Source organism: Globicephala melas, chromosome 7 (genome assembly GCF_963455315.2).
Source record: "Globicephala melas chromosome 7, mGloMel1.2, whole genome shotgun sequence".
NCBI classification, from domain to species: domain Eukaryota; kingdom Metazoa; phylum Chordata; class Mammalia; order Artiodactyla; family Delphinidae; genus Globicephala; species Globicephala melas.
Window position 1 is genome coordinate 8,419,985 of NC_083320.1, and position 14,921 is coordinate 8,434,905.

Below are 14,921 nucleotides of genomic sequence, written 5' to 3' on the forward strand. Positions count from 1 at the left end.
CCTGTTTCGATAGTGGGGGCCCTTCCAACCCCTGCCTGGTGGTCTGCAGGCCTCTGCTTGCACACTCCAGTTGTAAGAGCTCATGTGCCCATCTGTGGCCACACCTGGCGTCGCGTCGACCTGGCTGTAGGAAGCACACCAGGATGATGGCAGTCACGTTTTAAGAGGAGAGAAGGCAAAAGGAAAACACACACTTTATTTATTTCTGTACTGTTTGAATTTTCTTTCTTTTTTCTATCTTTTGGCCTTGCTGTGCGGCATGCGGGATCTTAGTTTCCTGACCAGGGATCGAACCCGTGCCCCCTGCAGTGGAAGAGCGGTGTCTTAATCACCGGACCGCCAGGGAAGTCCCTGAATTTTCTATGTACATGCCTTCTTTTTCTTTTTTGTCAACAGATGTGTCATGACACATCTTTATCTCAAAAAAGACACATGAACAATGGGGGACCTTCCTTACCATCTTGCCACTGACTGTGGCCTCCAGAGAATCCACCAGCTCTGCCGTGACTCCGATGAGATTGTGGTAGTCCGCCTGGATCTTATTGTACCGTTTCAAGTACGTCATTGACCTACGCTCAGCTTCTATCAGCTGCTGGTGGAGTTGCTGCAACACTTCTAGGAAGACAATATATATTTATATTAAAACAAAACAAAAAAGCAACAATTTAAAAGACCCCTACAAAATAAAAAATAATTATATTCTTGTCAAGGGAGTACCATGCCTACTGTCAGAATATCTTACCATAACAATGAACTTGACGCTCCGTATTTGTGTTTCACACTTCTTCTGTCTCATGCCACTTTTAATTACAAAGTGCTTTGTAATCACTGATGTTTTCATTTCTTATCCCCGGTAGTTCAACTGAGTCATCACTTGCTTTCCTAACAAAATCTATTTCCTTGGCCGAACCCCATGCAACTTCTTTTAGTTCCTCTCTCTATGTACAAGAAACAAACTCAATGTTTCTTTCTAGAATCAGCTCACAAAATGGTTGAACCAAAACTGAGTTTTTCTCTGTTTGTGCCCCGTGAGGTTGTCTGGGGGATAACTCATAACCGCAAGAGAGTTCTTCATTTTAAGTGAAGGTTAGGGCTGCTTGACAGGTGCTGAGAAAACTCAAATCCAGGATTAGGTAAGATTCCAGGTGTTCATTCTGCCAGTTCGATGAAGCATAAGTCTTAGAGCGGCAGCCTTGGAAGGTTCTAGGGTTGTCTCCTTGGAATCCCCCCCACCCTGGCCCCGTACCCCATGGCAGCGCTTGACGGCCACGCCACCCTGGGCACAGCTGGACTATACAAATCTTCTTCGGTGTCAGTACTCCTCGGCCCTATCCTACTTTTTCCCTTTCCTGGAAGGCTATGTTTCGGATGGGAGGACGTGCTGCTGCCCCGAAACCCACGTTAACTCAATATTGTCCCGATCCAGGCACTGCATAATACTTAAAGCCTTCATTTTAGAACACATTTCATGTATACAGAGAGAGCCTTTACAATTATAAAGACCAAATATAGCCATTATTTTATAATAACTTTAATGGAGTATAATCTATAAAAATATTGAATCACTTATGTTGTATACCTGAAACTAATATAATATTGTAAATCAACTCTAATTCAGTTAAAGACCTGGGTTCAAATCTCTACCCTACCAATTTCTTGCTGGGTAACCTGGGGCAAGACACTTAATGTCTCTGCTTCTCATTTCTTAACCTATAAAATGGGGAAGATGATAATGATCTTGAAGGGTTATTGTGAGGATTAAAGAACACATGTACTCAAAGTGCCCAGCACACGGCTGGCCCACAGCAGCTGCCATACACGCCAGCTATTATTATTATCGCCTTTCATGGAAAGGGGTCAAAGATTTTTGAAATATATTTCTATGCAAGTAGATAACTTGAAAAAGCGGCAGAAAGGTTACGTCCTAAAGCAGTGGTAATGCAAATTTTGAAATATATCAGAATCACCCGAAAATAAAGATGATCAAGCTTTACCTTCAGAGACTCTGATTTTGTGGATATTGGGTAGGGGCTAAGTATCTATGCTGTCAACAAACTCCCGGCTCTGAAACAGGCCACAAGTTTGAGAAACACTGTCCTAAATTATGTTTTCCTCCTAATTTGTGTCCTAAACAGCTATGAGGATCACCCACGTTCAAACTGTATTTCAAAAACTTTTATGTGTCACAATTGTTGATGTGCAGAAGTAAAATATTTTAACTACTAAAACCCAAAATATCACATAATGAATTATCAGTATTTAACGCCCATCAAATCTCAGTATTGAAAGATAACTTTAAAAAGTCATCTGACACAAATTTACATCCAGTACTGGAACCTCTGGAGAACATTCCTAGAAATCATTTATCAATCTTCTCCTAATATAATATTGGGAAGGAGTCACTACCTTCCTCCTACACTAAGTATCATTTAAGCTTTTTCATACATCCAAAACTCAAAATTACATAAACAAGAACTTCCAAGGATGAAAATTTTAGATTATTCATAGTCTCATTTTATGGGAATAAATATTAAAGAGTATCTGTGACATTTTTCTCAACGTGTACCAAGTGGCGGACGAATGAAATACCAAAACCCACTAGCTGGGTCAAATGACTTCCCAAATTGTCAGTGTTAATGTCATCAAAGCAGTCCCTCTCCAAAGGGGACTGTAGCGAAAAACTCTTCCCCGCATAAACTCATTTTACAATTAACTAAATGTTAGGGGCTATTTGTGGAACTTTTGCCTTGGGAACCCAGAATTGGAATTTATGACAGTTTCAAAGTATGGTAACCCGAGGCAAAAGAGCCTTCACTGCCAGCAGCCTATAGGAAAGAGAGAAGTAGGCAACTGGGCTGAAACGTTCATAACCCTTTCAAATACACCATTTAGCAAAAAGAGCCTGCTATCCAGAGATATCACCTTGCAGACACCTTAACTGGCTACACACAGGACCTGACCATTACTGTAAGCTATTTGGGTTACAGCTCAAAATATCAACTTTATTTTTGAGCATTAAACAGAACTTTGACTCTTTTTTTCCCTGTCAAATTGTGACGGGGAAGAGCTAAATCAGACTCCATGTTCCGATCTGTTTCTTAGACTTTAACCTTTGCTTTTCGTTGCTTTTGTTATTATAAACATACCTAATGGCCTGCCTCAGGGAACCCTGCCCACCTGTGGATGGCTGCAAGAAAGAAGAAACTAACACATCCCCTCACCAAGTCTGGTCATTCCAGAAGATGCCTTGGAAGACTGACGGCCCTTTTACTTTACTTCCTCACCACCTCTCCCTCTCTGATTCTGTAAAAGAAACTGGCATCCAGACCCAGATAAGATGGTTTTCCACAGACACCGGTCTGCCGGCTTTCCGAATAAAGTCGTATTCCTTGCCTCAAGACCTTGTCTCCGATGCATTGGCCCGTCATGCGGCGAGCAAAGCGAGCTTGGACTCAGTAACGAAAAGTTTCATGAGACAAGGACAACTAAGCTAAGATGCCTTGCCATGCAAGATCTCAACTTTTAATGGAGATGTCTCGGTCCATGTTATCTGAATGACACTGTCGTAATCATGGCAGCGAACTTTATTGAGACTCTTTATATTTCAAAGCCATTGACATAATTTGTGCAGAAGTCCAAAGAACCGCATCCCAAGCTTTAAACAAAAGATATATACAACCAAAAGAATGCCAGTTAAGGTCACAAAGAGTGACCTTATATTTCCTATAATTTCCTGTATTTCCTATAATTCGAGCATGAAATGAATCAATAACAAAAGTGATCCTACAGTAAAGCAGTCAAGCTTTCCCTTGTTGACATTTCTACTTCATTTAGATGCATTGTTGTGTTTTTTTTTTTTAAGAGTAGATGAGGGGCTTCCGTGGTGGAGCAGTGGTTAAGAATCCACCTGCCAATGCAGGAGACACGGGTTCGAGCCCTGGTCCGGGAAGATCCCACATGCCGCGGAGCAGCTAAGCCCGTGCGCCCCAACTACTGAGCCTACACTCTAGAGCCTGCGAGCTACAACTGCTGAAGCCCGTGCGCCTAGAGCCCGTGCTCCACAACAAGAGAAGCCACCGCAGTGAGAAGCCTGCGCACCGCAATGAAGAGTAGCCCCCGCTCGCCGCAACTAGAGAAAGCCTGCGCACAGCAACAAAGACCCAACGCAGCCAAAAATAAATAAATTAATTAATTAAAAAAAAAAAGAGTAGATGAGATTTGATTTTAGAGACATCTTGGCTGCTCAAGATGATACATTTTAAAATATGGATTTTTTTCTAACCTAATATAAAAAACAAATCAATCACTCTATTTTTATAATATCAAACAAATTTTTTTTGGTATTTAGATATAAATCGGCTCTTTGCTATTCTGCTAATCCACAAATACCGGAGGAAGAAAGTTAAGGCTTATAACTGGGAATATAGGTCATCATTTTCAAAAATAATATTTACAGCTCTGAACCCTAGGAAAATGATCAGGTGCCCATTGTCTGAAGGGGCCAAATGCATAATGCCAGAAATGCTAAAAGATACTATTTCTGTATCCTTTTTAGATGGCTAGGGGAAAATAATAATCCAATATGGTATCTTGCCAACCTAAGTTTTTATTCTTAATGCCATTTTTAATATAATTCCTTTTGAGAGACTTTTCCACTCCAAACACTTTTCTCACCTTCTTCAAAAGCTTCTGGAAATCTCACTCTGCCCATGAAACCTTCCTATCAAGACACATAATGATATATATATAATTTTGCTTTATCAAAGTTTTTTTAATCTTTATTGGAGTATAATTGCTTTACAATGGTGTGTTAGTTTCTGCTTTATAACAAAGTGAATCAGTTATACAAATACATATGTTCCCATATCTCTTCCCTCTTGCGTCTCCCTCCCTCCCACCCTCCCTATCCCACCCCTCTAGGTGGTCACAAAGCACTGAGCTGATCTCCCTGTGCTATGCGGCTGCTTCCCACTAGCTATCTATTTTACGTTTGGTAATGTATATATGTCCATGCCACTCTCTCGCTTTGTCACAGCTTACCCTTCCCCCCCTCCATATCCTCAAGTCCATTCTCTAGTAGGTCTGAAGACACATAATGATATTATCCAACCATTCCATTTAAAAAACAACACCTGGGCTTCCCTGGTGGAGCAGTGGTTAAGAATCCGCCTGCCAGTGCAGGGGACACGGGTTCGAGCCCTGGTCGGAAGATCCCACATGCCAGGGAGCAATTAAGCCCATGCACTACAACTGCTGAGCCTGCGCTCTAGAGCCCGTGAGCCACAACTATTGAAGCCTGCGTGCCTACAGCCCGTGCTCCACAACACGAGAAGCCACCGCAATGAGAAGCCCGCGCACCGCAACGAAGAGGAGCCCCTGCTCGCCGCAACTAGAGAAAGCCCACGTGCAGCAACAAAGACCCAACGCAGCCAAAAATAGATAAATAAATTTTTAAAAAAAGAAATAAAAATAAAAAACAACACCTGGGACTAGAATTGAATTGGGGGCTTGTCTGTGCCTTGTGGTCACTGCAGCCTTAGCAATGACCACAAGGCACAGAAGACACAGTGGTGACAATTAGCTATGGTGACACTGGGCCTGGGCTGGAGCCCCTGGTACAAGTGCCCTGTGGTGCTAATCTCTCATCTCCGTGGCAATATTGCATTTGGGGTTTTTCTGCCACAGACATACACTGTGCCTGCCAGACTCAATTCCACAGACATCCTGCTTAGCTATCCTCAGAAAACGCAATTAAAATCAAACTTAAAGAAGGCTCGAAAAACCTGGTCTCCTTGCTGAAATACCAAATGAAAGGTCTGTAGAAAAATACAGCCTCTTCTACTTGCACTCCCCCTCCCATGTTTATTTCGTCTGCAAAACTGGGCCACTTATCAGAGACATAACTGGTTGCCGGCAAGAAGCTATCCCCCCAAACTGCAGGGCATGCTGGGTGACAGGAGGTGGCAGAAACTCGGAAATCCAGGAGAAGTTTCTCACCACCTTCCTGTCCCCAATGCCTAGGAGTCCAAAGACCTACTCTGAACAAGGACTAAACGGACTCAGCCAAGAATCGGGCTTCCCTGGTGGCGCAGTGGTTAAGAATCTGCCTGCCAATGCAGGGGACAAGGGTTTGAGCTCTGGTCCGGGAAGATCCCACATGCCACGGAGCAACGAAGCCCGCACGCCACAACTACTGAAGCCCGCGAGACTAGAGCCCGTGCTCCGCAACAAGAGAATCCATTGCAATGAGAAGCCCGCGCACCACAATGAAGAGTAGCCCCCGCTCGCCACAACTAGAGAAAGCCCACGCACAGCAACGAAGACCTAACGCAGCCAAAAATAAATAAATTAATTTAAAAAAGAGAAAAAAGAAGAATTAAGGCAGTTCTCTGGGACCCAAAGGACGCAGGTTGGGTGGTGGTTTTAAAATATGACTGCAGGGTCTTTGACAGTTCCTTCCCATGAAGAGGTGGAATGTAAGTCTCCTTCCTTTGAATGTGGGCTGGCTTTAGGAATTTGCTTCTAATGAATAGAACACACCAGAAACAACACTGAGTTACTTCAGAGACTGGGTTAGAAAAGGTGACACAGCTTCCATCCAGCCCCCTCTGGGGACATTCACCCTGGGTGGGAACCCGGCCAACAGGCCCTGAGGAAGCGTCCACGTGGGCATTCTAGTCCAGGGCCTCTGCTGAGAGCCCAGCCGAGAGCCAGCATCAGCCACCAGACCTGTGCACGCGGAAGCCTTGGAGACGGCTCTACCCAGCTCCGTCTACACCCGGGAGACACCCCGAGGGAGAACTGACTGAGCCCACAACTCCCAGACCACGCAAGATGATAGCAATAAGAATAAATGGACATGGTTGTTTTATGCCACTGAGTCTGAGACAGCTTGCTGGGCAGCAAGAGGAAGAGAAGTAGTGAGGCAAAGGAGCATTTCTGGGGGTTGCAGGTCGAGCCCCGAGCGCCTGTCCCGACTGAGGAGCTCCAGCTGTGCTGAACGGGAGCCAACCGGCCTGGACCCGCCCTGGCCAAGGCCCGGAGCCGCACTAACCCAGTAGGGAGCAGGCCTGGGCAGCCGCAGAGAGAGACCCCAGGTACGCGTCCTCCGCATAACCATGCTGGGGGCAACGCCACCTCCGGGAGCTCGAGGCTGCAGCCTGTGACCCTCGGAGCGGTCCCCATTGCTCCTCTGTGTTCAGGCCCGGACCGAGGGCATGAGTCCTGCCGCTCCTCCACGCAGGTCCCTCTGAGTTTCGGGAAGGGAGGGCCAGCTGCAGAACCAGCGGCGCAATTAGAACCGCTGAGCTGGAGGCCCACGAGGCCACCGAGGGCGAGAAGAAACACCCAAGCGCTTCCCACCTGAAGCTACTGAAGCACGCGTGGGAATCAGATCTGCAGCCCTGCTCATCATTCAGTTGCCTGGCACACCAAGAGCTAAATAATTTACTAATGCTTCTTTTCTTTAGAAACCTTTAACTCTCTAAAAGGAAACAGAAAAACAATGGCAGGAAGCCTTGCAATCCTCTCTAACATGACTGCTGTGAAAAGGGCAGATGTGTTATTTCACGTAGTAAAACTCCACCTGCTGGGAATTGAGGATTATGCCCTCGATACTTACCAAAGGCACGAAGCACATCATATAACCCTTTGCAACAGAAGAATTTAAGCAGTTTTCATAATGTTGTATCAAAGACAAAACTCCGGCAAAGAATCCCAACTGTGGCCACCAATTTCATGTTAACTAAAATTTTTCTCACCTTTCTGGAAAATGAACAGGTCTGGTAAAAATTACTAATCTTGGAAAACCATCATTTTATGCTAAAAGTGTAAGATTGGAATTCCTACTTTGAATGCAAAAAATGGAAATGCTTTGTAAGAACGAGAACTCCATATTGCTGCGGAGATAAGACCCTGTTAAAGTAGTTTAAGGTAAAAGTGAAAGATACTGAAGTAACTCTTTCCCTACCCATGCTGCACTGTGTCTTCTAACTGTGCTGCTGCACTTGGGTCCCTCTGGCACTTGCTTGGATTCTCGTTGTTTCTCCGCGTCTTAGTTATCTGACATGCAAGACAAAGCTAACAATACCAGCCACCCTGAAAAGTGGGTCTCAAGGAACGCAGATTAAAAAGGACTACAAAGCGTTTCATAAATATTTAGATTTTTAAAGCCCTCGTTTGCCAAGTCCGCGGAATTCTCTCCATTTCATTACTTAAAACTCGAGTTGGCAAAGTTGTGATTTAAAATTTTTCATCTAGATGATTTACCTTTGTTGCTTTGTCCATTCTCCTTCTGGGATGAAAGAAGTTCAGGAAAACAGGCATTCAGGAGGCAGAACTCAGGGTATCTCACATTGTGTTGGCCAGTCTGAGAAAGGGCCCCAGCGTGGTAAAGAAGAAATCTCAGGACAGGGAAGGGCGCCTCTTAATGCTGCTATAAATAACTAAGACAGTTACCGACTTCTCGATTTTTGGTGACTCGTGACTCACAGATAAATCCTCCTCTATGCACCTCAAGAACCACTCTGTGAGTCCAACAGCCCCTAACTGGCCTCCTTCCCCCTTCAAAAGCCTTCCCCACAGCTACCAAAATGTTTGACTAAAAGTGCAAATCTGAATTCATACCCTTTAACGCTGTAACTTCAGTGCTAAAACGTTAGCCTAAGGAAATTGAGAATGGGATGAAGAGAGCATGGCGCGGTAACTACAACCACAGACTCTGGCACCAGACTGCCTCCTGGGTTTAAATCTCAGCTTCCACACATCTGGCTGCATGTCTGATGGCAAGGTATTTACCTGTTTTATTTGGGTTTTCTTAATTTTAAAAAAATATATATTTATTTATTTATGTTTGGCTGCGCTGGGTCTTCGTTGCTGCGCGCGGGCTTTTCTCTAGTTGCGGCGAGCGGGGGCTACTTGGTTGCGGTGCGCGGGCTTCTCATTGCAGTGGCTTCTCTTGTTGCGGAGCTCGGGCTCTAGGTGTGCGGGCTTCAGTAGCTGTGGCACGTGGGCTTCAATAGTTGTGGCTCGCGGGCTCTAGAGCACAGGCTCAGTAGTTGTGGCACACGGGATTAGTTGCTCCGCGGCATGTGGGATCTTCCCGGACCAGAGCTCGAACCTGTGTCACCTGCATTGGCAGACGGATTCTTAACCACTGCGCCATGAGGGAAGTCCCTGGGTTTTCCTAATTTTTCTGGTAACAGCTTTATTGAGATGTAATTCACATATTATATACTTCACCCATTCAAAGTGTACATTTCAATGGTTTTCAGTACATTCACTGAGTTGTGCAACCATCACTACAATCGGCTGTGGAACATTTTCATCCTCCAAAAAGGAAACCCTGTGCCCGTCAGCAGTCACCACCCTCCCCAGCCCTAGGCAACCACTGTCTACTCTCTGTAGATTTGCCCCCTCTGGCCCCTTCATACAAATGGAATCATACAATATGCAGCCTTCTGGGTCTGGCTTCTTTCATTTGGCATCATGCTTTCAAGATTCATCCATGTTGTAGCACAGATCAGTAATTCACTCACTTTTACTGCCACGTAATATTCCGTTATATGGACAGACCACGTTTGGTTTATCCGTTCATCAGTCGATGGACATCTGGGTTGTTGGCACTTCTCAGCTATTTCAAACAATGCTGCTGTGAACGTTCACGTACAAGTTGCTGTGTAGACATATGTTTTCATTTCTCTTGAGTATACAGCTAGGGGTGGAACTGCTGGGACGTAGGTAATTTCTATGTTTAAACTTTGAGAAGACAACCTAGTTTTGAAGAATATTTAATGATATGAGGAAATTCTCTCTTCATTTGATAAAAAATATTTAAAAATACACATACATATAGCTGCATATCCTCATTTATTGTAAACATTACATACTTTGGGGTGCATGTATGTACACAAATGCATTTCTGTGCTTTCCAAATTTTCTATAAGGAATATGATCAATTTTATAATCAGGAATAAAAAGAGTGTTTTTTTGTTTGTTTGTTTAGAAATGTAAACATAACCATGCTATTCTTCTTCTTAAAATGGTTCAAAGACTCCTCATTACTTACGGGACCTCATAGGAACCTTCGTGCCCTGGGCCTGCCTAATCTCTGACTCTCTCTCTCAACTCTTCTGCTCCAGGAATACTGAACGCTTCATAGTTTCCCAAACATACAGGCTCAGTGCTTTTGCACGAGCTGTTCCCTCTACCTGGAACTCCTGTCCCTCATTCTGTCTGCCTCACAGACTCCCATTTTACTGTTCAAAACTCCAACTTGCCTGAGACAACTATATCTTGGCCTTTTTTTTGTGTCCCTAATTCCTAGCACAATATTCAACCTAATATATGCGTTGAACTGAACTCCAAATATTTCCACATAACAAGGAAAAGAAAGGAATAATGTCTATAGTTACCTGCTAGACTTCAGTGTATTTGCTTCAAAGCATGTTGAACAGGATAAAAGGTAACAACTATTTGCAAACTATAATACTAACAGCTAACAGTCAGTAACACAAGCGCTTCCATGTGTTGGGCTGTTTTAAGCAAGTTTTTCATGTATTAACTCAATCATGTTATTCCAATGAAATGGGTGCTATTATTAATATAACTAATATGATTTACTACGTAAAAAATTTCTTTTAGAATCTTTACATAATTCCCATTACCTTTTTAAGGAGAAACGCTTTTTAAAAGTGTATTAAAGTAATCATAAACCAAGGTGGAAAAGTCCTCATTTCACTGAAAACTGTCCTTTTATACGGAACTCTAAGAGGGAAAAGAATTGGGTATGCAAACATAATGGTATGTGGGCAGAGGGTAGTATTGGAACAAAACCTTAAAGGATATGAAAGCAGACAGGAGAGCTGTACTCAGCCCGATGGTGGGCGGTCTCAAGGCGAGGCTGAGGACTTGAGTACAGGCCACAGGGAGCCACTGGAGGCTTAGGAAGCTGAAGCAGGAGAGACATGCCATGAAATCCCAGGGATTTCAATTCAAAGAGTTCAATTAGGAAAAGAGAGTCCAGTGCTTTGGAGTTAGAACGGAAGCAGAAGGTATTATGCAGCACAGCGGCCTAAATGTTTTATTAAAATAAACAAAACAAACACCAACCTTACAATTCAAAATGCTATATGCTTGTTATGAAACAACTTTTGATACATTCTTGTTCAGAATAAAAGGAGATGAACGTCCTTAGAGACCCATGAGCTTTGGGAAATCAGCCTCCCACGGGCCGGGCGATCCGTGACATTCTTCCCCGGACAAGCTCCATTTACACCTGCTGCCTGGTCCTCTGTCCGGGCAGTGTTCCCTTTTTACTCTCAAAAGTGTCCCTATTTAAACTGGATTGTGGTGATGGCTGCACAACTCTATCCATTTGCTAAAAATCATTAAATAATGCACTTACCATGGGTAAATTTCATAGTGTGTAAATTATACCTCAGTAAAGTTGTTTTTTATTTATTTATTTTTAACATATTTATTTATTTATTTGGCTGTGCCGGGTCTTAGTTGTGGCACTTGGGATTTTTAGTTGCGGCATGTGGGATCTAGTTCCCTGACCAGGGATCGAACCCGGGCCCCCTATATTGGGAGCACAGAGTCTTAACCACTGGACCACCAAGGAAGTCCCAACAAAGTTGTTTTATAAAAGTCCTAATTTGAGGCTTCCCTGGTGGCGCAGTGGTTGAGAGTCCGCCTACCGATGCAGGACACATGGGTTCGTGCCCCGGTCCGGTTAGATCCCACATGCCGCCGAGCGGCTGGGCCCGTGAGCCATGGCTGCTGAGCCTGCGCGTCCAGATCCTGTGCTCCACAACGGGAAAAAGTCCTAATTTGAGTGACAAGTTATATATGACTTGTCCATACGCCACGGCCTCAAGGCCTTAAAAGTGACTAGCTGATCTTCTGCGAAGGACAATTCTTCCAAAGAGTTATTTTTCAAGAAGACAGACATTTTTTTTTTCCTACTCAGACAGCTTCTCATCACACGACATGAAAATAGGACCCTCGCCGCGTCTCAGAGACCCAACGCCATAGAAGTCAATCCTTTACAGCAGTGGTCCCCAACCGTTTTGGCAGCAGGGACGGTTTCGTGGAAGACAATTTTTCCACGGATGGTGAGGGCGATGGCGTGGGTGGTGATGCGAGCGATGGGGAGCGGCGATGAAGCTTCCCTCACTCGCCCGCCGCTCACCTCCTGCTGTGCAGCCCGGTTCCTAACAGGCCGCGGACTGGTTGGCACGCGCCCCCATTAACGCTTAATTCGCTCTTAAGTATGAAAGCAGCACGACCACAACTATCCCTATTTGAGGACATCTAGGCCAGTGAGCTGCTCTAACACCATAGGTGGCCTCCATATGCTTCAAAAGGATACATATAATGTTAAAAGCTTCGGCGTGTTACTGGCTTTAAAAATTAAACCCAGAAACCTTTCCAACTTCAACTTTAATTCTGGAGTCCAAGGATCCTGAAGGAAAGGAAAAAAAAAAAAACAAGGAAAAAAAAGAAAAGCACTAGATCATTAAATGCCAACAAACATTGTCAGGTTGTGGCCTTTAGGGTTAAATAACTCCACCACAGTTACTGAAATCAGAAGCAAGATGTCTTGCCAGTGGTGTGATGCTGTAAAAAACAGGTTTTAGGACATTTCACCAATTCACTTATAGAAGATTCGAGAGCCCACAGCAGGAGGAAAGAAGAGAGTACTTTCATATACAGAGAAAAAATAACCCTGTACATGATTTGAATTTTTCATGTGATTTAAACACAAGCCTGATAAGTAACCTTATTATGTTGAATACCCAAAATAATGCAGTATGGTTTAGGCATACGTGGCACTGGCAGGAATACACAATTATCGCTACGCTACTGAGAGTCTCCAGAAGAAGGAAACTCATTTCCATAAACCTCATCCAGACGAGAAAAGCAGAAAGAAGCTGTTATCTGCCTCAAATACTCCATCATGTCCAGCATCATGACGTACATCTAGTTTGATCTGCTCCTTAAAAATAAATTATTTATCTCAAATAATGCTCATTGAGAAGGAAAAAATAATGACTCACGAAGTAAAAGAACAAGTGTCACAAGCAACGATCTTTCTCAGGACAATTTTTCTGAGTCTTCAGACAAAAATATCGACCACCTAAACCAAGAAGTTCCACTAGAAAGAAGCTCTGTCACTAAAAGCTCAGGTCCACTTACCTCTGAGATCCTGCCCCATCTCCCCCAGATCTGCCCATCCTTCCCCATTTCTCCGCCCAGCTCTAATCCTCATCCACGCCTCCCACCCCACCCCATCAGTCCATCCAGTGCGTTGTCTGACCCTCTGAAAAAACACTGCCAGAAAAGCAGAAAAGTCTGGTATTTTAAAAAGATTTTGTAATTCCCCGACACAGCATGATGACTTCATTTCTCATGTGTGTGTTGTGGGTTGAATTGTGCCCCCTAAAAAGACATGTTGAAGCCCTAATCTCCTCATAATGTGAGGCCAGGGGAACGGGGACATTGCAGATGGAATTAGCTATTAGTGTAAGCTCTTAATCCAATATGACTGCTGTCCTTATAAGAAGAAGGGAATTTAGACACAGACACAGAGAGAAGATGGCCACGTAAAGACAGAGCAGAGATCTGGAATTATTCAACCACAAGCCAATAGACACCTGAGGCTACTGGAAGCTGGAAAAGGCAAAGAAGCATCTTCCCCTAGAAGCTTCGGAGAGAGCACGCCCCTGCCGATACCCTGATTTCAGACTTCTGGCCTCCTAAACTGTGGGACAATAAATTTCTGTTCTAAACCACCCGGTCTGTGGTCCTTTGTTATAGCAGCTGCAGGAAACTAATAGCGTGCTCCAGCTCAAGGCTCTCTGTGCTCAACCATATAGAAAAGAATCTCAGGAAAGGACTGCTAGATTGGCCAACATAAACGAAGACGTCTTAAAAAACAAAACAAAATAAAATATTTGGGTATCCCTAGACACACTGCAGTGAAATTATACAATCTTAAAGGCCAGAGAAAAAAGACAGACCACGTACAAAGGAACAGCAATTAGACTGACGGCCAACTTCAAAATTGCAACAGTGGGAGCCAGGAGATGAAATAAAAATACCTTCAATGTCCCAAAAGAAAGTAACTGTCGGTTCCAATACAGATGTTAAAAAGAAAAAAAAAAAAAAGAAAACAACTGTCAGGACTTCCTGGCAGTCCAGTGGTTAAGACTCCGCACTCCCACTGCAAGGGGCAAATAGTCTGATGGTAATATAGTACACAATCAGGTAACCAAATATATACCAAGTAAGTGAGAATTTTAACACAAATCAAAATATTCATAGCCAGTGATTGTGTAAAGCAGCCTAGTTTTTTTTCAGGCTACTAATTTTCATCGTAATTGAATAAGTTATTGTTTCAATACCGCAGAAGTATACACAGAATGATTTAAGAGGTTAGTATGTTTTAAAATATTTTGTCAGTTCTGGGCTAACAAGTCTTGGTGCAACAACAAAAAAGCACACTTTATAGCACAAGAAAAGTTGGTTAAAGCAAATTACCTGTACATTCTTTTCAAATACAACAAAACATAAGCAAATTTTAGCCTTTTTACAGCATCATTCAGAAAGCACCAATGTATACAAGGTGAGACTGCCATGCTGCCCAGGATCTGGGACAAGGTTCGGAGGTGGTCACTTACCTGGAAAAGCTCTTTAAATGAGGGGTGGACCATGGGATTGGGAACAAAAGGCAGGGCATAGAAAGGGAGAAACTCCGTGGTCTGGCTCAGCGCTGCCCCTTTGGTCTCCAGGTAGGTTTTGAAATAAGAAATCCTTTCATCCAGTTCCTCTTTGTCCTGCGAGGAAGGGAGGATGCTCGTTTGAGATCTCCTGCTTGACGCCAGCTCACGTGTTCATCTGTCCTCTCTCCGAGGTTC

The 14,921-nt window shown here is 43.8% G+C and overlaps 1 protein-coding gene across 6 annotated transcripts in view; it reads right to left on the minus strand.

Moving 5' to 3' along the window:
* The window catches only part of ARMC9 (armadillo repeat containing 9), a 138,498-nt gene that overhangs the window by 108,807 nt on the left and 14,770 nt on the right, over window positions 1-14,921 (minus strand). For all 6 annotated transcript variants that reach the window (XM_030875505.3, XM_060301740.2, XM_030875712.3 and 3 more), the window contains 4 exons: window positions 14,685-14,840; window positions 12,374-12,466; window positions 8,269-8,293; window positions 458-615 (listed from right to left, as the gene is read on the minus strand). In XM_030875505.3, coding sequence (XP_030731365.2) covers window positions 458-615; window positions 8,269-8,293; window positions 12,374-12,466; window positions 14,685-14,840 — 432 coding nt within the window. The remainder of the gene's footprint in view (window positions 1-457; window positions 616-8,268; window positions 8,294-12,373; window positions 12,467-14,684; window positions 14,841-14,921) is intronic.